This window comes from Nanorana parkeri, unplaced genomic scaffold (assembly GCF_000935625.1).
Source record: "Nanorana parkeri isolate BGI_ZX_2015 unplaced genomic scaffold, ASM93562v1 scaffold1855, whole genome shotgun sequence".
Lineage (NCBI taxonomy): Eukaryota > Metazoa > Chordata > Amphibia > Anura > Dicroglossidae > Nanorana > Nanorana parkeri.
In genome coordinates this window covers 234,552-257,420 of record NW_017308123.1, presented here as the reverse complement: position 1 = coordinate 257,420, position 22,869 = coordinate 234,552, and the positions used below count along the sequence as shown (strand labels likewise).

At 49.7% G+C, this 22,869-nt stretch overlaps 1 protein-coding gene across 1 annotated transcript in view; it reads left to right on the top strand.

The window, feature by feature from the left end:
- Positions 1-22,869, top strand: part of LOC108799924 (zinc finger protein 850-like) — a 42,366-nt gene that overhangs the window by 14,719 nt on the left and 4,778 nt on the right. The window contains exon 4 of the mRNA XM_018571872.1: positions 19,585-20,361. Within this exon, the coding sequence (XP_018427374.1) occupies positions 19,585-20,361 (777 nt within the window). The remainder of the gene's footprint in view (positions 1-19,584; positions 20,362-22,869) is intronic.

The following is a 22,869-nucleotide window of genomic DNA, read 5'->3' as shown; positions in this document are numbered from 1 at the left end:
ATAGGGAGCGATGACGGTCACTTAGGAAACTGCCCTCTACTTCTGTACATGGCCGTGGCGGGGGGCGGTGTCTCGGGTGATCCCGCCATGTTCTCAGTTTCTCATAAATCTTATGAGGACTTCATCGGTGTCAGCCACCAATTTGATTGCTAGCTCTTTGACAATCTCCCCCTTTTGCTGCCTTGGGTGGGGCTTTTCTATCTGTAGTTGATTTGAAGGTAGCACTCGCTTTGGAGGACGGACATGAAGGGGGGGGTTCCTGGGTGTACATATAAAATAATATCTTATTACCTCCTCTGCTGCCAGTTCCAGCAATGTCTCCTCTTTACTTCCTCCCAACTCACTTCTCACCTGGAACTTCCTATTTATATGTGATGTCACTTCCTGCGTATGTGGTCCACCAAAACTACCTGAGATTGCCAACTGGTGGACATTCCCTAGTTCCTTTCCATGCTTGTGTTCCCTACTCCTCACCCCCGTTCAACATTGCTAACCCCTGCTCCTCACCCCCCATCCAACATTGCTAACCCCTGCTCCTCCCCCCCCATTCAACATTGCTAACCCCTGCTCCTCCCCCCCCATTCAACATTGCTAACCCCTGCTCCTCCCCCCCCATTCAACATTGCTAACCCCTGCTCCTCCCCCCCCATTCAACATTGCTAACCCCTGCTCCTCCCCCCCCATTCAACATTGCTAACCCCTGCTCCTCCCCCCCCATTCAACATTGCTAACCCCTGCTCCTCCCCCCCCATTCAACATTGCTAACCCCTGCTCCTCCCCCCCCATTCAACATTGCTAACCCCTGCTCCTCCCCCCCCATTCAACATTGCTAACCCCTGCTCCTCCCCCCCCATTCAACATTGCTAACCCCTGCTCCTCCCCCCCCATTCAACATTGCTAACCCCTGCTCCTCCCCCCCCATTCAACATTGCTAACCCCTGCTCCTCCCCCCCCATTCAACATTGCTAACCCCTGCTCCTCCCCCCCCATTCAACATTGCTAACCCCTGCTCCTCCCCCCCCATTCAACATTGCTAACCCCTGCTCCTCCCCCCCCATTCAACATTGCTAACCCCTGCTCCTCCCCCCCCATTCAACATTGCTAACCCCTGCTCCTCCCCCCCCATTCAACATTGCTAACCCCTGCTCCTCCCCCCCCATTCAACATTGCTAACCCCTGCTCCTCCCCCCCCATTCAACATTGCTAACCCCTGCTCCTCCCCCCCCATTCAACATTGCTAACCCCTGCTCCTCCCCCCCCATTCAACATTGCTAACCCCTGCTCCTCCCCCCCCATTCAACATTGCTAACCCCTGCTCCTCCCCCCCCATTCAACATTGCTAACCCCTGCTCCTCCCCCCCCATTCAACATTGCTAACCCCTGCTCCTCCCCCCCCATTCAACATTGCTAACCCCTGCTCCTCCCCCCCCATTCAACATTGCTAACCCCTGCTCCTCCCCCCCCATTCAACATTGCTAACCCCTGCTCCTCCCCCCCCATTCAACATTGCTAACCCCTGCTCCTCCCCCCCCATTCAACATTGCTAACCCCTGCTCCTCCCCCCCCATTCAACATTGCTAACCCCTGCTCCTCCCCCCCCATTCAACATTGCTAACCCCTGCTCCTCCCCCCCCATTCAACATTGCTAACCCCTGCTCCTCCCCCCCCATTCAACATTGCTAACCCCTGCTCCTCCCCCCCCATTCAACATTGCTAACCCCTGCTCCTCCCCCCCCATTCAACATTGCTAACCCCTGCTCCTCCCCCCCCATTCAACATTGCTAACCCCTGCTCCTCCCCCCCCATTCAACATTGCTAACCCCTGCTCCTCCCCCCCCATTCAACATTGCTAACCCCTGCTCCTCCCCCCCCATTCAACATTGCTAACCCCTGCTCCTCCCCCCCCATTCAACATTGCTAACCCCTGCTCCTCCCCCCCCATTCAACATTGCTAACCCCTGCTCCTCCCCCCCCATTCAACATTGCTAACCCCTGCTCCTCCCCCCCCATTCAACATTGCTAACCCCTGCTCCTCCCCCCCCATTCAACATTGCTAACCCCTGCTCCTCCCCCCCCATTCAACATTGCTAACCCCTGCTCCTCCCCCCCCATTCAACATTGCTAACCCCTGCTCCTCCCCCCCCATTCAACATTGCTAACCCCTGCTCCTCCCCCCCCATTCAACATTGCTAACCCCTGCTCCTCCCCCCCCATTCAACATTGCTAACCCCTGCTCCTCCCCCCCCATTCAACATTGCTAACCCCTGCTCCTCCCCCCCCATTCAACATTGCTAACCCCTGCTCCTCCCCCCCCATTCAACATTGCTAACCCCTGCTCCTCCCCCCCCATTCAACATTGCTAACCCCTGCTCCTCCCCCCCCATTCAACATTGCTAACCCCTGCTCCTCCCCCCCCATTCAACATTGCTAACCCCTGCTCCTCCCCCCCCATTCAACATTGCTAACCCCTGCTCCTCCCCCCCCATTCAACATTGCTAACCCCTGCTCCTCCCCCCCCATTCAACATTGCTAACCCCTGCTCCTCCCCCCCCATTCAACATTGCTAACCCCTGCTCCTCCCCCCCCATTCAACATTGCTAACCCCTGCTCCTCCCCCCCCATTCAACATTGCTAACCCCTGCTCCTCCCCCCCCATTCAACATTGCTAACCCCTGCTCCTCCCCCCCCATTCAACATTGCTAACCCCTGCTCCTCCCCCCCCATTCAACATTGCTAACCCCTGCTCCTCCCCCCCCATTCAACATTGCTAACCCCTGCTCCTCCCCCCCCATTCAACATTGCTAACCCCTGCTCCTCCCCCCCCATTCAACATTGCTAACCCCTGCTCCTCCCCCCCCATTCAACATTGCTAACCCCTGCTCCTCCCCCCCCATTCAACATTGCTAACCCCTGCTCCTCCCCCCCCATTCAACATTGCTAACCCCTGCTCCTCCCCCCCCATTCAACATTGCTAACCCCTGCTCCTCCCCCCCCATTCAACATTGCTAACCCCTGCTCCTCCCCCCCCATTCAACATTGCTAACCCCTGCTCCTCCCCCCCCATTCAACATTGCTAACCCCTGCTCCTCCCCCCCCATTCAACATTGCTAACCCCTGCTCCTCCCCCCCCATTCAACATTGCTAACCCCTGCTCCTCCCCCCCCATTCAACATTGCTAACCCCTGCTCCTCCCCCCCCATTCAACATTGCTAACCCCTGCTCCTCCCCCCCCATTCAACATTGCTAACCCCTGCTCCTCACCCCCCATCCAATGCTGCTATTCCCTGCTCCTGAGTCCCCCATCCAGCACTCCTGTTTCCCGCTGCTCACCCCTCATCGAATGCTAGGGTCCCCAAACCTCAACCCTCATCCAAGTTACAGTCCCCTGCTCCTTATTGGATATTGTGGTCCCTGGCTCCTCTCCCAGCATCCAATGCTGTTGTCCTCCACTCCCCATCCCTAAAGTCACGTGTGTGTCCTCCACTCCCCATCCCTAAAGTCATGTGTGTGTCCTCCCCTCCTCATCCCTGAAGATTACGACACCTTGAAGATTGTTTAATCCAAACTGTGCGTCTTTGATATAAGACCCATGGGCCAACGGTTACGATGGGCATCTGTCTCTTTCAGGAGTGCAGGTGGAGATAACCATGAAGTGTCCTGAAGTAGAGTAGTCAGTGCCGCATGGGCTGAGTGCTACATTGACTTCCCCATCGGGACCTATGACTCTAACGTGGGCAACCGCAGCTATGCCTTCCATGGGTGCATCAGAGAAGACCTGGATCTCTCTTCCGGTAGCATTCTTTAGGAACGCAAGGGTGTAAGAAGAGCGTGGTGTCTGAACTTGTTCAGATGCCTTCAGGGACTCTTCCCATGATTCCCATCTTTGTTGTCTCTCTTTAGGTAATGGGGTGGGGTGTCCCAGTCTGAGTTTTCGGAAGTAAGCTGTCTTAGTAGTATCTTCCCGGAATGGTATGGGGGTGGTGTGAAACCTAGCGGATCCTAAATGCTGTTTACTACAGACAACTGCTCGTTGTGTGAAGGGTGTGAAGGCTAATGCTTGAGATGTGAATGTGTCTCGCGTGACATCCCAAAGCAATCCAAGACCAGGTCTAGGTCCTAGGTGGAATCCCTTTACACTGCCAGCATAGTCCTCAGAGAGAAAGGCTCTCCTTACCGTGTCGCTGTTGGAGGCCATTTTGTGAAGCCTGAGGTTGGCATTGGCAAGCTTTTCTGAGTTCTGGTCAGAAGCTTCTTCTTCTGTAGGCCGAGTATCACGTACCTGGTAGAGAACCGAGTAGTTGTGAAAGCCTGCTTTGAAACTCTTGTCCCACACCCCTGAGAGTGGTGAGAGGACAGAGAGCAGCACCGGTGCCAGAGGGTGCAGGGTCCTGGGTGAGTCCGAAGCTGGTCTTCAAGGAAGTAGGTGTAGATGCAGCTGGAAGGACCACCAGGAACACGACTGGAGAAGGACGAAGTCAGGCAGGCCAGGGTCAACTCCGATCGGGCAGCGAAGTACAAGGCGGCAGGCAGACGAGTAGTCGAGGAGCAAGCAGAGGTCACGGGCGGCAGCAGTCGGGCATAGTCAAGGCGATCCGGGTCAGGCAGCAGAACACTGGAACAGGCAGAGGCACAGGAACACACGCACAGGAGCTGAAAGACCATCCAGCAATGATCCATAGGACTGGCAAGTTTAAATAGGGCCATCTATACAGAGAAGCTGCATCACTTCCTGTGCGCCACGTCAGCACGTTTCTACGCGCACGTTCGTTGAGCGCGCAAATGCGGAAGACAGGCGTACGCACATGCGCAGAAGCACCCGCACGGCCAGGTATAGTCTTACACAGAGATCCAAACGTCTACGTTAGAAGTTCCTTTCAACAAACTGAGGTGCATCAGATCCAAATAACTTGAGCTGTCCATAAATGGCTACTGCGGGAGAAGGACGGTTACCGAAAACGCGCACCTTCATCCGGTAGTCTCTGACTTCTTTGATGGCATCATTATTGCGGAACCTAAGGGAGTTTCTGAGGTCTTCACGAACAATGGAACGTTTGCTGAATGGCCGCCGTCACGGCACCTGCTTCTGGTCTGAGGTGGAGTAGAACTCCTAATGAGGTGGTTGTTCAGGTTGGGCCCAGTGAGAAGATTGTTGAGGGAAACGCCTTCATAGCGAGCGCTTGAGTCGAAGACCACCCTGATCTGGTCTGGTTTGCGAGGATGGTGGGCACCAAAAGATGGGCGATGCCAACATTCCTCTCCTTCCGTAAGAGATACTGCGGACTCGACTCTCGAACACCTTCTCCATAAAGTCAACAAAGTGTTTTCCATTAGACAGAACGTGTGTCTTGAAGGAACAAACTGAGAAAGACCTTCTAGTCTTACCCCAGCAGACGTCACCAATGGTGACCCAGCCTAGACACAGGTGTTGGGCATATGATGCATCACGTGGCCCGTTGATTTGTTGGCGAACCTTGTGCACCCCAAGGATGTCTCTGCCAAGTAACAGAAGGATATCAGCATTTTTGTCAAGAGCTGGTATTTGGTCAACTATGTCTCTCAAGTGAGAGTGGTGAAAGGAAGCTTCGGGAGTAGGGATCGCCTCTTCAGATTCCATCTCTGTGTCCATGCGCAGAGCTTTAGCTTCCATCTCTGTGTCCATGCGTTTATCTTCAGCTTCCATCTCTGTGTCCATGCGCAGAGCTTCAGCTTCCATCTCTGTTTCCATGCGTGGGGCTTCAGCTTCCATCTCTGTGTCCTTGCGTGGAGCTTCAGCTTCCATCTCTGTTTCCGTGGAGCTTCAGCTTCCATCTCTGTTTCCATGCGTGGGGCTTCAGCTTCCATCTCTGTGTCCTTGCGTGGAGCTTCAGCTTCCATCTCTGTTTCCGTGGAGCTTCAGCTTCCATCTCTGTTTCCATGTGTGGAGCTTCAGCTTCCACCTCTGTGTCCTTGTGTGGGGCTTCAGCTTCCATCTCTGTTTCCATGCGTGGAGCTTCAGTTGTGTGACTCTCACTCCTGCTCTTGTCTTTGTAGTACTACGGTAAGTTGTCTCTCTCACGTTTGAGTTAATGAATTCCCAAAATTATTTCAGTGACTTTTTTATTGTTGTACCGCTTTAAGAACGGTACCTAACCTCCCTGGTCACATGGTTTCCCTTCCACCTACATTAACCAGCACCTCCCCGCAATACACATTGCTCCCCAGGTCACTGCACCTCCATACCCACCCTTTTAGTCCCATGTATTGTCCATACTGCCTGCTTGTTGCCCCATGTATTGTCATGATTGCCCCCTTGTTGCCCCATGTATTGTCATGATTGCCCCTTTGTTGCCCCATGTATTGTCATGATTGCCCCCTTGTTGCCCCATGTATTGTCATGATTCTCTACTTGTTGCCCCATGTATTGTCATGATTGTCCTCTTTTTGCCCCATGTATTGTCATGATTCTCTACTTGTTGCCCCATGTATTGTCATGATTGCCCGCTTGTTGCCCCATGTATTGTCATGATTGCCAGCTTGTTGCCCCATGTATTGTCATGATTATGCCCTTGTTGCCCCATGTATTGTCATGATTATGCCCTTGTTGCCCCACATATTGTCATGATTGCCCCCTTGTTGCCCCATGTATTATCATGATTGCCCGCTTGACGCCCCATGTATTATCATGATTGCCCCCTTGTTCCCCCGTGTATTATCATAATTGCCCCCTTGTTGCCCCATGTATTGTCATGATTGCCCGCTTGTTGCCCCATGTATTCCATGTATTGTCATGATTGCCCGCTTGTTGCCCCATGTATTATCATGATTGCCCGCTTGTTGCCCTATGTATTGTCATTATTCCCCCCTAAAAAAAAACCAATATTTTCACCACGCCCCCCCCCAGGATAATCTGGGGCTCATGCCGTGTGTGGAAAAAGTTATCAGCTCACAAGGTTTCTGGCAGGATCAACGGGTCTTTATTTGCACTTATTGAACAGATACAACAAAACACTTGCAATGGGATATTTAACAGACCAACAAAAAAAAGCAATTCATTTTTTAGGGTATACATTTCCTTTAAATATTGGATAGTCCAGGGTGTACCCCTTTAAGAACATGATTTCATCATGTAGATTTTCTATGGACAAATCAGATGAGCCATAGAAGCCACCAATCATGCACAGCAGTATCAGCAGCTGTGTGTACTCTGATGCCTGATTAGATTTTCTTTATGTTTAAAACTTTTCCCGCACTCCGAACATGAAAAAGGACACTTGCGACTGTGACGTCTCTGGCTTTTAAGGAGGCTTCCTTTTTCTGTGAAACACTTCCCGCCAGCCGAACACAAAAAAGGTTGCTCGCCCATGTGAACTCTCTGGTGTATTAGAAGTCCTCTTTTCACGGAGAAACACTTCCCGCACTCTGAACAGGAATAAGGACGCTGGCCCCTGTGAATTCTCTGGTGTATGAGAAGTTTTCCTTTGCCAGCAAAACATTTTCCGCACTCCGAACACGGAAAGGGGCGTTCGCCGGTGTGAATTGTCTTGTGTATAAGAAGGCTTCCTTTCACAGAGAAACCTTTTCCGTACGTGTGAATTTTCTGGTGTCTTTGAAGGTGTTCTTTCTGAACGAAACATTTTCCGCACTCTGAACATGAAAAAGGATGCTCACCAGTGTGACTTCTCTGGTGTCTGATAAGTGTATTGTTTCTGGTGAAACTTTTCCCACAATCTAAACATGAATGCGGATGCCCATCTGTGTGTCCTGTATGGTGTATGAGAAGAGTTCTTTTCTCGATGAAACATTTCTCGCACTCTGAACAGGTGAAAGGATGCTTACCGGTATGAATTCTATGGTGCTCCACAAGGTCTTCTCTCTGAATGAAACATTTCCCACACTCAAGACATGAGAATGACTGGTCATCTGCGAGTATTTTCTGGTTTATATTAAGCTTTTCCTTCTGACTAAAACATCTCCGGAAATCTGAACAGGAAAAATGTTCCTCACCGGTGTGAATTCTCTGGTGTCTAAGAAGTTCTCCTTTCACAGTGAAGCTTTTTCCGCACTCCGTACATGAAAAAGGACGCTCGCCTTTGTGAATTCTTTGGTGTCTGAGAAGCGCTCTGTTTTTTGTGAAACGTTTGCCACACTCTAAGCATGACCATAAATTCCCTCCTGGGAGATCTCCTTTACGGCCTAAAGAAGAATCCAGGAGGTGAGATGGATCTTTTGATCTGTCCACCCTGGGAGATATTAGAGGGTCATCTGAAGTCCTAGTCTGTGATGGATCAGAAGGTTCCTCAGGATTAGAGGGATCCACTGGTGTCTCCAAACGGGAAGGTCTGCGATGTCTCTTATGAGGAATGGGATTCACTCCCGGAGAATGTTGTGTGATGTCATCGTCTTCTGGCTTATAATCTGGAGGTAAAATAAGACGTCCCTCCGAGGAATTCCGGACAGAGTGTCCATCTGTAAGAAGAGAATATGGACCTTCATATGGTGTACAGTATCTCCTCCTCATTTGTTGGTCACATGACGTTATATTGGGGAAGGGAGATGGACCTTCATATGGTGTACAGTATCTCCTCCTCATTGGTTGGTCACATGACGTTATATTGGGGAAGGGAGATGGACCTTCATATGGTGTACAGTATCTCCTCCTCATTGGTTGGTCACATGACGTTATATTGGGGAAGGGAGATGGACCTTCATATGGTGTACAGTATCTCCTCCTCATTGGTTGGTCACATGACGTTATATTGGGGAAGGGAGATGGACCTTCATATGGTGTACAGTATCTCCTCCTCATTGGTTGGTCACATGACGTTATATTGGGGAAGGGAGATGGACCTTCATATGGTGTACAGTATCTCCTCCTCATTGGTTGGTCACATGACGTTATATTGGGGAAGGGAGATGGACCTTCATATGGTGTACAGTATCTCCTCCTCGTGTTGGTCACATGACGTTATATTGAGGGATTGAGATGGACCTTCATATGGTGTACAGTATCTCCTCATTTGTTGGTCACATGACGTTATATTGGGGAAGGGAGATGGACCTTCATATGGTGTACAGTATCTCCTCCTCATTGGTTGGTCACATGACGTTATATTGGGGAAGGGAGATGGACCTTCATATGGTGTACAGTATCTCCTCCTCATTGGTTGGTCACATGACGTTATATTGAGGAATGGAGATGGACCTTCATATGGTGTACAGCAGGGATGTCAAACTCAATTTAATCGTGGGGCCTAATCAACATTATGGTTGCCCTCAAAGGGCCTGTAAGACTATATAAATGTATCTAATCTTTATCATAATTGCCTCTGCATTCGATTATCACGGGTTTTAGTAATAACTTAATACCTAGATCTGAAAGTAGAAGTCTAGGAAATGGCCTGGTGGGCCGGATTCGGCCCCTGGGCCTTGAGTTACATTGAGGAATGAAGGTTGACCTCTGCAGCAGAAGACATTGTAAACCTAAAAATGCCGACAATAGTGAGATGAGCAGCACTGATGATGAGTTACCTGAGCTGATATCTGGAGAAGGTTCCTCCTCTTTATCTGTGTCCATCATCTCAACCTCCTCTGAACCCCGCTGATCGCCCGTCACATATATCTCTTCTTCCTCCTTTTTAACCTTAATCTTCAGTTCTTCATCCTAAACCGAGAAAATGGCAGAATATAAACTTAAATGTTATCTCTTAAGAGTTTGGGATCAATTAGAGTTTTGGGATCCACCTACCTGGTCATGGTGGGGGACGGTGAGATCTTCCTGGGTGGGATCCCGGGAATACAGAAGACGGGGACATTTCTTTGGTGTGGTTCTGCTACTGGATCCATCTGTAGGAATTAGATATGAGGGATGAAGGAGGATCTAGGTGGACTCTTTCCAATAACAAACTCTCTTCAGGAGAACGTCATTATGGACAACCTACATATCACTCTCTTGGGATGGTTTCCTTTAAGTAAGGAAAGGAAAATATGAATGAGTTCTGTGTATAAGGTTCACGCTCACCTTTGGTGATATCCGGAGACGATTCCTCCTTATTTTCTGTCATCAACACCCCAGTTTCCTCAGTTGACTGATGATCACCCCTCACGTTGACCTCCTCTTCTTCTTCTCCTTTATTGTCCGCTTTCATACTCATCAGATCTTCACAATTCTATGGTAAGGTATTAAAAAAGAACGTCTTAGAAACCTCCAAATGTAGACTATAAGATTTTCACTTTATCTGAGGTGACCCAACATAGAGGCTTACATATGTTTTGGGTTCCACCTACCTGATAATGTTGAGCATAGTTGTGATCTTCTAGTGTGGAATCCCGGGAATCCAGAGGACGGGGACATCTCTCTGGTGACTCTTCGTTACTGGATCCATCTGTAGGAAACAATTGGAGATGATTAGGGGGAAGGGGGGTGGACCCATATTCTGCTCTTTCCATTAATCTTAACGTTCTTCAACATTTCTGAAGAATGACCAGAGAAAATCTACATACTTCTCCGTCCTTCAAATGGACAACCAAGAAAAGGAAAATATGGATCAGCTCTGTCTAGAACATTTACATAGACTCACCTTTGGTGATGTCCGGAGAATATTCCTCCTCATGTTCTGTCACCATCATCCCAGCTTCTTCTGTTGACGGCTGATCACCCCTCACGTTGATGATCTCTTCTTCTTCTCCGGTTTTATTATCGGCTTTCATATTCCCCCGATCTTCACACTTCCATCCCAAAACATTGAAAAGGAACGTCTTAATACTTCAGAAAGAACTCTTTCAGTTCATTTTAAAACATAGCAGTGAGGACCATGTGTGTCTCATACGTTCAGTTCCTCCTACCTGATACGGTTGAGCATAGTTGTGATCTTCTTGGGTGGAATCCTCGGAATACAGAGGACGGGGACATCTCTCTGGTGGGTTCCTCTTACTGGATCCATCTGTAGGAAACACACACACTGACTGAATACATTGTTTCTATGTGTGTATCAGATGATGGGGGAACTAGGTGGAGCCTCCGTACTGTGCTCTCCTCTTACCCGGTGATGTGAGGGGCGGCTGATCCTCCATCGTGACCTGAAAAGATTCCACCTCCTTAAGTGGCGCCAACATTTCAACCTGCTCCATGGACTGATCGCCCCCCACGTACGTCTGTTCTACGTTGACCTCAACTTTTAGATCTATCAGATCTTTACCCTAAAACAAGAAAATGGAAAATGTAATCATGTAGGACCACATCGAAATGATCTCCGAGTCCACACAATGTCTCGTACTGTTGAGGCATCATCATGGTCTAGATGCTCCGTCCCACCAACCTGAAATCGGTGTGCGTAGTTGTGATCTTCCAAGGTGGAATCCCGGGAATACAGAGGACGGGGACATCTCTCTGGTGGGTTCCTCTTACTGGATCCATCTGTAGGAAACACACACACTGACTGAATACATTGTTTCTATGTGTGTATCAGATGATGGGGGATGTAGGTGGACCCTCCGTACTGCTCTCTCCTCTTACCCGGTGACGTCAGGGGCGGCTGGGAGAGCGTGAGGTTTAGTATCATCTCGCTAAGGAGGAGATTATTTTTTCCCAGTTTGACGTAACTGAGAAGCTGCTGGTTGTCCATCATGACGTCCTTGTAGAGGTCCCTCTGTTCTTCTAGAAAGTCCCACTCCGCCATGGAGAAATAGACCATTCTCGTGTCCTTCGAAATACTCCTCCAGTTCCAGCAATGTCTCCTCTCCACTTCCTTCCAACTCACCTCTCACCCAGAATTTCCTATCGCCACCTTGGATCACTTCCTGTCTGTGGGTTACATCACTTCCTGTCACCACATTACATCACTTCCCATCGCCACGCCACAACACTTCCTGCCTTCTATGACGCATAACTTCCTGTGTGTGAGCCACTAGAAGTCGGTGGCGTCGCCACCTGGTGGACAACATGCAGATGAGAGGATACTAAACCTCATCTCTCCGTTGACCATGGAGGCGAGGAGGATTCTGGGAGGTCACATGACATCACTCCTATCGCTAGGAATAAAACACAGACCTGACCGGAGAGGCGAGGAGGATTCTGGGAGGTCACATGACATCACTCCCATCTCTATTCATAACACACAGACCTGACCGGAGAGGTGAGGAGGATTCTGGGAGGTCACGTGACATCACTCTGATCTCTATTCATAACACACAGACCTGACCGGAGAGGTGAGGAGGATTCTGGGAGGTCACATGACATCACTCCCATCTCTATTCATAACACACAGACCTGACCGGAGAGGTGAGGAGGATTCTGGGAGGTCACATGACATCATTCCTTTCCCTAGTAATAAAACAGAGACCTGACCGGAGGGGTGAGGAGGATTCTGGGAGGTCACATGACATTACTCTGATCTCTATTCATAAAACACAAACCTTACCGGAGTGGTGAGGAGGATTTTGGGAGGTCACATGACATCACTCATGTGATTTTAAGTAGTGATCATTGATTTTGAAGTGGTGAAGAAGACCTCTTCAGGTGCACAATGGGCACCCGGCACCTTCCCCATGGACCTCCTGATATCGCGGAGCCCCCACAACATTCCTTGACACCCGAAGAACACAACAAGCCGAAGAAGTCACAAACGAGATCATTGAGCCACTGATGAGAGTTGAGCGGTGCCGGGAATTCGGGGATATTATCCAGGAACAGACGATGGGATATCAAAGTGGAAGGTGAAGAAGAAGAAGGATAAGTCGCGTACGTTGGAGGAGCTCAGAAAAGAATGGAGGAGGTTTGCGATGATTGAAGAAGATGTCTCGTCATAAATTACAAATGGAGCCCCCAGGGACCCGGGGCATGGAGCACTGGGTCCCGTTATTATCTGTGGCCATATTGTGCAATAAAAGGACTTCTTTCTTCTGTTTCTCTTGGCTGTCAGCTCCACCCCAGGCTGAAGCCCACTTTTTGGGCATGTGTGGGCTACAGCACCTCCCCTTCTCCTATACACTGAGTGGCCGGATTATTATATACACCGAGTGGCCGGATTATTATATACACTGAGTGGCCGGATTATTATATACACTGAGTGGCCGGATTATTATATACACTGAGTGGCCGGATTATTATATACACTGAGTGGCCGGATTATTATGACCACCTGACGTTTGTAGGCAAATTAGCTATAATTTGGCGCTGAAGTTGCTAGAGGGCCAGACCATTATAAATAGGGAAGCGGGTTGGTTACCACGACAGTAGAAGTGATTGGGAAGATTCGGGGAAACAACGCGATGTAACAGCCTTGGAACGCGGGATGATTGTTGGCGCTCGGTGCCATGGAGCGAGTATCAGCAAAACAGCAGAATGCGTTACATGTTCAGGAGCGGCTCATTGTTAAAGTGTTTAAAGACCGGACTGTCAGCCGAAAATCTGGGTCTGAGCGTGCGAATTGTGGCCGTCAGCGACTAGTCAATGTTAGGGCAGAACGGGGGAGGGGCAAGACTGGTACAAGACAACAGAAGGGCGACAGCGCCGTGTCAGATTCCTGGCATCACCTTTCATCATCTCGTGGAGTCACCAGGCGGCCCAACCAAGTACTGATGGGGGGGGTCATAATAATCTGGTGTACCTGGTGCCTACAGCAAGCAAAGAGTGTAGCGATGCTCCTCTGTCTCTGCCTGCCTAACATAGGCTGTTAATAAAGCTTATTAGAATGCAGTACCCATCCAGTTGGGGTGACGCAGAATGACTCCCTAAGTAGCGTGGTGGGCTCACATTTTCAGAGTCTGGTTCTTGGTGTATGGTGGGGTAAAAAATCAGTTGGGCACCAGTCACTGACAGAAGGCTGAACCCTTGGTTTAGGGGTGCAGGGTACCCAACAATAGCACCACAATAGGACAGGTATACCGGCAGTAGTGGTAGGCCCTTGGCCATGGCAGATACTTGCCGTGTGGGATCAGCCAGACAGATTCATGATCCTGTAAGGCCAGTCATAGTCTTTTCCGTACGTGGTAGTGGATCCTACAGTATGTTCTCCAAGGAAAAGATTTTACGGTGAGTATTAAAATCCTAATTTCCTTCCCATCCATTGAAGGACTCAGGAAATCATATACGTAGTCACGTATGTCCAAAAGCCGTCCAACAGAAGGGTGAGCAACAGCAAGCAACGAAAAAACAACAGAACTAGGGATTGTATACACTTCAAAGAGCCACCAGAAGGACCTTACGGCCAAAGCTGGCATCAGATGAGTCCTGAACGTTTACCTGGTGGAACCTGGAGAACATGTGACCAGAAAACCAGGTTGCAGTCCTGCCAATCCAAGAAACAGTAGACTGATGCCTAAGAACCCAAGGGCCACTGACAGACCTAGTAGAGTGAGATCCTTAGGGAAGAGTGAGACCCAAACCTAGAGCTTGCATAGTAGTTTGCCCGAGCCCCCTATGAATGGTGGAAAGAGAAGTTGGTTCACCTTTCTGAAGGAAGCAGTGGCTGAGAAATCGACTCTCGCAGCCCTGACTACATCCATTCAATGGAGGAAGATCGCCCTCTGATGGAGCCAGGCAGAGCGAAGGAAGAAAGATGACCCGGTTGAGGTGCAAGACCAAAACTACCTGAGGTTGGAAGGAAGATCTAGGCCACCTTCTCCTGGTGCAAGACCAGAAAGGGTCCTTTATAGGATAAGGCCACAAGCTCAAACGCTCACCTCGTAAAGGTGATGGCCACAAGAAACACCATCTTACGGGTAAAACAGAGAGGGATATCCCATGATGGGTTCAAAGGATGGTTTTTGAAATGCTGAGCGAATCAAATTCAGATGCCGTTGAGTCACAGGGAAGCAACTAATGGGGACCACATGGAAGACACCCTACACGAAGGTCTTGATTAAAGAAGGTGACGCTGGTGGTCTCTAGAACAAGCAAGAGCAAAGACTTGGACTGATGGCCAAATGCTGGTCCAGACCTATTTGTAAAAAAGAAAGGATTAGTCCCATTGAGAACTTCCTGGGATGAAGGCCTTCCGTGAATGCCTTCTACGTATGGTGTTAGAATTTACGGGAAGTAGACATCTAAGCCTTAAGAATCATGGGAATTACCAATTCAGAGATGCGTCTGGTCCTCAGAACCTGGGCTTTACCAGCCATGCCTTTAGAGCCAGCGACCATGAAGCACGATCTGTCCTTGAGGCTGAAGATCGGAGACCATGGAGCATGTGACAGAAGTTTTATAAGGTCGGAGTACCACATCCACCTGGATAGGTATACAGCAGACACGCCTGGAATGTCAAGTTCTGCTCTGGACAGGATCTGCTCTACCTCTCTGGCCATGAAGAGACCTCTGGGTTGATGAATGCCACTTCCATGGTGCTGTCCAACTGAATCTACCGCAGGAACAACCAAATCGGCTGGAGCTCCAGAATGTTGATCGGGAGATGAGATTCCTCTGATGTCCAAGTCCCATGCCCCAACAGGTGCCCAGGAGTCCTCAACAGCCAGACAGCTTGGAATCCATCATTAGGATCTTCCAAAAGCTAGGAAGGAAGAAGCTCCCTGACTCCACAGCCAGATTCCCGAGCCACCAAGCCATGCACAACCAGGACTTGGTGCCAAGTAGGTCTGTCCAAGGACTGGATTGACTTGTATCATGATGACGGAATGTTGTGTTGTGGAGGTCTGGAGTGAACTTGGGCAAATTGGATGGCCGCGAAGGAGGCTACTACGGACCTGGAGTCCCCGGGACTCTCATGCAGAAGCGAAGCGTTGGGCAACTCCTGGACTGAAGAGTATGGATCTGGGAGTGAAGAGTTTGAAGTTTCTCCTGGGGAACAAAAACTGGCTTGAGTTCTGTGAAGGACTTGACCAAGATATTCCAAATGATGAGGTTCCGGTGCTGGAGGCTCAAGATCCATCAGAAGCTCTGCAAGCTCTGCATGGTCAGGAATACGTTATCTGCCATAACCCAAAATGTTCAATCCCTAAGGATGCAGCAAGACCAGTATGGGGCCAGCACCTTAGTGAACCCTTGAGGTGCAGAAGATCGGTTGAAGGGCGGGGCCACAAACTGAAAGTGCAGAGGACACACAGGAGTGGTGGTTTGACAGATCAGACACAGAACAGAGTGCAAAGCAGGGCCTGCCAGAGAGAACGAGACTCTAGAAAGGGCCTCCAGCCACTTGTTGGTAGGGTTGAAGACCCATCCGATACCAAAATGGTGGACACTTTCTTAAGGTGGGACACTGCTGGCTCCACAGAATTGGTAGACCTCTTTCTATAAAGTCTTCGTAGGGAAAGACTTTGGAAACCACGGGTCTTTAAAGAGCCCAAAGAGTTACCCTGTGCCCAAAGCTCACTTCCAGGCAAGGCCCCATAATGTCCAGTCCAGCAAGACCCAAGTCCATGCTTAATATGACCCGCTATTAACCCGTACTTCCCTTCCCGGCCCCCTGACCCCTTTTTTATTCCACCCATCCCCCTCAGACGTTCCGATCCAGAGTCCCACTATTCTTCCCATTTCCACCGTCCCTCCCCCTTCCGGGTTCTTCTGTTAGGATTCACTTAAGAAGGTCAAGTTGAGGAAAATAAATGACACTCAGATGCATATGATGTACAATGAATCTTTATTTGCAGCCACCAAAAAAAGTAATCATATAAAAATTGTCTCTTCTTATACCGTATTGTCCGTATTGGCCCAACTTGTTTTATTAAATAAAGATTGTGAAAAAAGAATGAACGTTTCCCACACGGGAAGGTCCGATCACTTGTGTGAAGGTGTCGGGTGCCCATTGCGCACTAGAGGTCTTCTTCACCACTTCAAAATCCTTTGTAATATCAGTGATCACTACTTAAATTCCCAGAATCCTCCTCACCTCTCCTCCGGTCAGGTCATGTGACCTCCCAGAATCCTCCTCACTTCTCCGGTCAGGTCTGTGTTATGAATAGAGATAGGAGTGATGTCATGTGACCTCCCAGAATCCTCCTCACCTCTCCGGTCAGGTCTGTGTCTTATGAATAGAGATCAGAGTAATGTCATGTGACCTCCCAGAATCCTCCTCACCCCTCCGGTCAGGTCTGTGTGTTATGAATAGAGATCAGAGTGATGTCATGTGACCTCCCAGAATCCTCCTCACCTGTCCAGTCACGTCTGTGTTACTAATAGAGATAGGAGTGATGTCACGTGACCTCCCAGAATCCTCCTCATCTCTCTGATCAGGTCATGTGACCTCCCAGAATCCTCCTCACCTCTCCGGTCAGGTCCGTGTTTTATGAATAGAGGTCAGAGTGATGTCATGTGACCTCCCAGAATCCTCCTCACCTCTCCGGTCAGCGGGTAGATGATCCCCAGGGTGAGATTTAATACCCTCCTATTTACAACTTCCATAATGTCCACCAGGGGGCGATCTCAGGTTCATTTCGTGAACCGCACGCAGGAAGTGATGTCAAATAAAACCAGGAAGTGATGTAAGGTGTAGACAGGAAGATCCTGGTGACGGTTGAGTTGGGAAGTAGAGAGAAGGTATTGCTGGAACCGGAGGAGTGGGAGGATCTAGAAGGACACCGGGATCTCTACAAGGACGTGGTGATGGAGAATGCCCCGCCCCTCACATCACCGGGTAAGAGGAGAGAGCAGTACGGAGGCTCCGCCTACATCCCCCATCATCTGATACACACATAGAAACAATAAACAAAAATTGGAAGAGACGGAAGCGCCACTACCTGTCGCAATAAATGTGGTTCGGTGTGGCGGGAAAGAAAGGTAATGGTCTCACCTGTAGCTGGGTGAGCGTAAACGTGTGGCCCCCTAGGGTGGTCCCCCACCATGATCAGGTCGGTGGGTAGAATCCAAAGTGATGCACTTCTATGTAGACTCAGGTTATCAGTGATCATGTTCTCTATCATTCTGTTGGTTTAGCATGAAGAAGGGATGAAGATAAAAGTTGAGGTAAAAGAAGAAGAAGAGACGTATGTGATGGGTCATCAGCGGACTACAGAGGAGGTCGAGATGAGGGAAGCCATCAAACAAGAGGAACCTCCTCTAGATACCATCACAGGTGAGTACTGGACATTAATACAGAAACTATCCAGGTATATGGATGGATGATTGAGGATCTGTAGACCTTCACCGTGAGATGTAGACCATCAAGTCAGATGACCTCTACAAGAACATCGTGATGGAGCATGAGCCGCCGCTCACATCACCGGGTAAGAGGAGAGAGCAGTACGGAGGCTCCGCCTACATCCCCCATCATCTGATACACACATAGAAACAATGTATTCAGTCAGTGTGTGTGTTTCCTACAGATGGATCCAGTAAGAGGAACCCACCAGAGAGATGTCCCCGCCCCCTGTATTCCCGGGACTCCACCCAGGAAGATCTCACCGTCCCCCACCATGATCAGGTAGATGATTCCAAGATTCAGGAGTGACCCCGAACCCTATGAGATGACATTCCTCGGTGTGTCTAGTTGGCGGCACTCCCGTGGTAAAGATGTTATTTTCTGTCATTCTTCTGGTTTAGGGTGAAGAGCCGATTAATATGAAAGTTGAAGTTAAAGAGGAAGAAGAGGAGATGGATGTGAAGGATGAAGAGCAATCTACGAGAAAGATTAAAGAGGAGGAATCTTCTCTAGGTATTGGCACGGGTAAGTTCATACAGAAAACTTTACATTTTACTCCAGCAAGTATAGAGAATACAGCTTGAATGACGATGATGGAGGATCTACAGACCTTCTCATCATCTGGTGAGCGGAGAATGGGTTCTGAATGGTGGGCCAGGCTACAGGTTGACTGTATGTGATGGAGAACCTCTGGACCTTCTCAGTGTCTGGTGAGAGGACAATGAATTATAAATGGTAGACCAGTGTAGAGGGTGACAGAAAGTGATGGGGAACCCACAGACCTTCTCATCATCTCTTGAGCGGAGAATGGGTTCTGAATGGTGGACCAGTATAGAGGTTGACTGAATGTGATGGAGACCCTATGGACCTTCTCATCATCCGGTAATGGGAGAATGGATTGTAAATGGTGGACCAGGATACAGGTTGACCGTATGTGATGGAGACCCTATGGATCTTCTCATCATCTGGTGAGCGGAGAATGGATTATAAATGTTGGACCAGTATAGAAGGTGATGGAGAACCTACAGACCTTCTCATCGTCTGGTCAGAGGACAATGAATTATAAATGATGGACCAGTATAGAAGGTGATGGAGAATCCATGGACCTTCTCGTTCTCTGGTAAGGGGAGAATGGATTATAAATGGTGGACTAGGATACAGGTTGAATGTATGAGATGGAGAACCCATGGACCTTCTCAATGTCTGGTAAGAGGAGGATGGGTTCTGAATGGTGGACCAGTATTGAAGGTGATGGAGACCCCACAGACCTTCACATTATCCGGTCAGAGGACAATTATAAATGATGGACCAGTATACAAGGGTGGACTGATTGATTGACTTCAATCATCATCCATCCCCTCTCCTCCTGATCTGTATTGTGCTGGGGGGGAGGTGTCATATGACTCCTGACTTTCCTGAGCAGAAAATACTCCGCACCTAATCACACATCTCTTCCCAACAGATAAATGCCATGACTGGAACACCTCGGAGGGACGTCTGTCTCCGGTATCCAACACAGACCACAATGGCAGAGAAGACGGAAGCGTCACTTCCCGTTCCAAACGCCACAATGGCGAGAAGCCATTCTCCTGTTCAGAGTGTGGGAAAGGCTTCATATGGAAAGAACACCTTCTTAGACACCAGAGAATTCACACGGGCGAGCGTCCTTTCTCATGTTCAGAGTGCGGGAAAACTTTCACCCAAAAAACAAATCTCGTAGTGCACAAGAGATTCCACACCGGCGTGCGGCCATACCCTTGCTCGGAGTGCGGAAAAAGTTTCACATGGAAAGGGAACCTACGTAGACACCTGAGAACTCACACTGGCGAGCGTCCTTATTCGTGCTCAGAGTGCGGGAAAGCCTTCACACAAAAAGCAAGTCTTATTTTGCATGAACGCCTTCACACTGGAGAGAGGCCGTATTCTTGTTCGGAGTGTGGGAAAAGTTTCACTCAAAAAGGAGACCTACTTACCCACCAGAGCAGCCATATGCCCGAGCGTCCTTTTTCATGTGCAGACTGCGAGAAGACATTTAAAAAGAAATCTGAACTTGTTCTACACCAGAGAGTCCACACCGGGGAGACCTTTTCATGTTCGGTGTGTGGAAAATCATTCACAAAGAAATATAAACTTGTTACGCATCAGAGAGTCCACACCGGAGAAAAGCCCTTTCCTTGTCCTGAGTGCGGCAAATGTTTTCCATCTAAAGAGAACCTCAGTAGCCATTTGAAGTGCCACACCAGTGAGAGGCCATTTTCCTGTTCGGAGTGCGGGAAACGTTTTGCCAGGAAAGCCTGTCTTATTTCACATCTGGACTCACACACTACTGAGAAGCAATACTCCTGTTCCACGTGTGGGAAAAGCTTCACCTTCAAAAACAGTCTTCTCAGGCATCAGAAGGTCCACTCTATCACGCTTAGGGATCCATATCCACAAAGAGAGACAGAGCAGGAAATTCAGGCGTGTACCTGATGTTACGTGGAGACACAGGTCTCACTGAGGTGCATAATGCTCGATGACTCGGATACTCTAGAGTCGGGATGACACAGGATGTTCTGAGGTCACCAGGTGACACAGGATGCACAGGAGTGACTAGAGACACAGAGATTTAGGGGTCACTGGAGTAGTACAGGAATCTCAGGGGACACAACGGACACAGAGAGATGCTGAACGTAAAGAGCAACGGGAGTCTCGGGGTGCAGAGTGACCGGAGTCTCAGGGGGTGCAGAGGAACCGAAGTCTCAGGGGTACAGAGGAACCGGAGTCTCAGGGGTAAAGAGCATCCGGAGTCTCAGGGGGTGCAGAGGAACCGAAGTCTCAGGGGTACAGAGGAACCGGAGTCTCAGGGGTACAGAGGAACCGGAGTCTCAGGGGTACAGAGGAACCGGAGTCTCAGGGGTACAGAGGAACCGGAGTCTCAGGGGTACAGAGGAACCGGAGTCTCAGGGGTACAGAGGAACCGGAGTCTCAGGGGTACAGAGGAACCGGAGTCTCAGGGGTACAGAGGAACCGGAGTCTCAGGGGTACAGAGGAACCGGAGTCTCAGGGGTACAGAGGAACCGGAGTCTCAGGGGTACAGAGGAACCGGAGTCTCAGGGGTACAGAGGAACCGGAGTCTCAGGGGTACAGAGGAACCGGAGTCTCAGGGGTACAGAGGAACCGGAGTCTCAGGGGTACAGAGGAACCGGAGTCTCAGGGGTACAGAGGAACCGGAGTCTCAGGGGTACAGAGGAACCGGAGTCTCAGGGGTACAGAGGAACCGGAGTCTCAGGGGTACAGAGGAACCGGAGTCTCGGGGTACAGAAGAATTGGAGTCTCAGGGGGTACAGAAGAATTTAAGTCTTCGGGGGTACAGAGGAACCGTAGTCTCAGGGGTACAGAGGACCCGTAGTCTCAGGGGTACAGAGGAACCGGGGTCTCAGGGGTACAGAGGAACCAGAGTCTCAGGGAGTACAGAGGAACCGGAGTCTCAGGGGTACAGAAGAATGGAATCTCAGGGGTACAGAGGAACCATAATCTTGGGGTACAGAGGAACCAGAATCTCAGGGAGTACAGAGGAACCGGAGTCTCAGGGAGTACAGAGGAACCGGAGTCTAAGGGATACAGAGGAACCGGAGTCTCAGGGGTACAGAGGAACCGGAGTCTCAGGGAGTACAGAGGAACCCAAGTCTCAGAGGTACAGAGGAACCGAAGTCTCAGGGGGTACAGAGGAACCGAAATCTCAGGGGGTACAGAGGAACCGAAATCTCAGGGAGTACAGAGGAACCGGAGTCTAAGGGATACAGAGGAACCGGAGTCTCAGGGGTACAGAGGAACCGGAGTCTCAGGGGGTACAGAGGAACCGGAGTCTCAGGGGTACAGAGGAACCGGAGTCTCAGGGGGTACAGAGGAACCGGAGTCTAAGCATTCTTGGTTGTTGGTCTTGCAGCTGGTCCAGTAGGTGGTCTTCTAAGTGGTCCAACAGCTGGTCCAGTAGGTGGTCCTGCAGTTGGATGAATTTTTGTCCATTAAATCTACAATGATGTCTCGATGTTCTTCTTCATGTTGTAAAAGTTCGATCTGTGGCAATACTAGAACCTCATTGTGAACAATTATTTCAATAAAATCCTTGTTTTCACCTTTTTTTTTGCTCCTTTGTTTCATCTCGGCGCTGCTGATCTCCTGCAGCCTCTTTGCAGCCACCTCCTGTCTACATGCTCTCCATTGATGGCGGCACGGCATTTCTCAGGGCGGGTTTCCTGATGGTGACCACAGTGGCCCGTGTCTGCGTACGGCGTGTGTACAAACAGCCGACTTGTAGTCTCCGTCAGAAGCCCCGTGTGACAGGGTGACAACTCAGGAGCACAATTGGGAGACGGGGGCAGAGCGTTGTCACCCTCTAACAGGAAGTGTCTGAACATGGACCTTCCTGGCGGGATCACCGGGGATTATTATAAGGAAAGCTGCAAATTTAAATGAAATGACGCGGGACAGTAAAGAGAGCGATGTACAGAGAAGAGGATACTGTCCATTAATTAGGAGTGGGAGAGAGAAGGGTTACTATACAGCACATGAGATGGGGGGGGAACAAAGGGTTAATGTTGGGTTATTTACAGAGAATGGGGTAAGTAAAGGGTTAATATACAGTGGGTGGGAGGGGGCAGTAAAGGGTTAATGTATGGCGGGTGGGAGGGGGCAGTAAAGGGTTAATGTATGGTGAGTGGGAGGGGCAGTAAAGGGTTAATGTATGGTGGGTGGGAGGGGGCAGTAAAGGGTTAATGTATGGTGGATGGGTGTAAAGGGTTAATGTACGGTGAATGGGAGG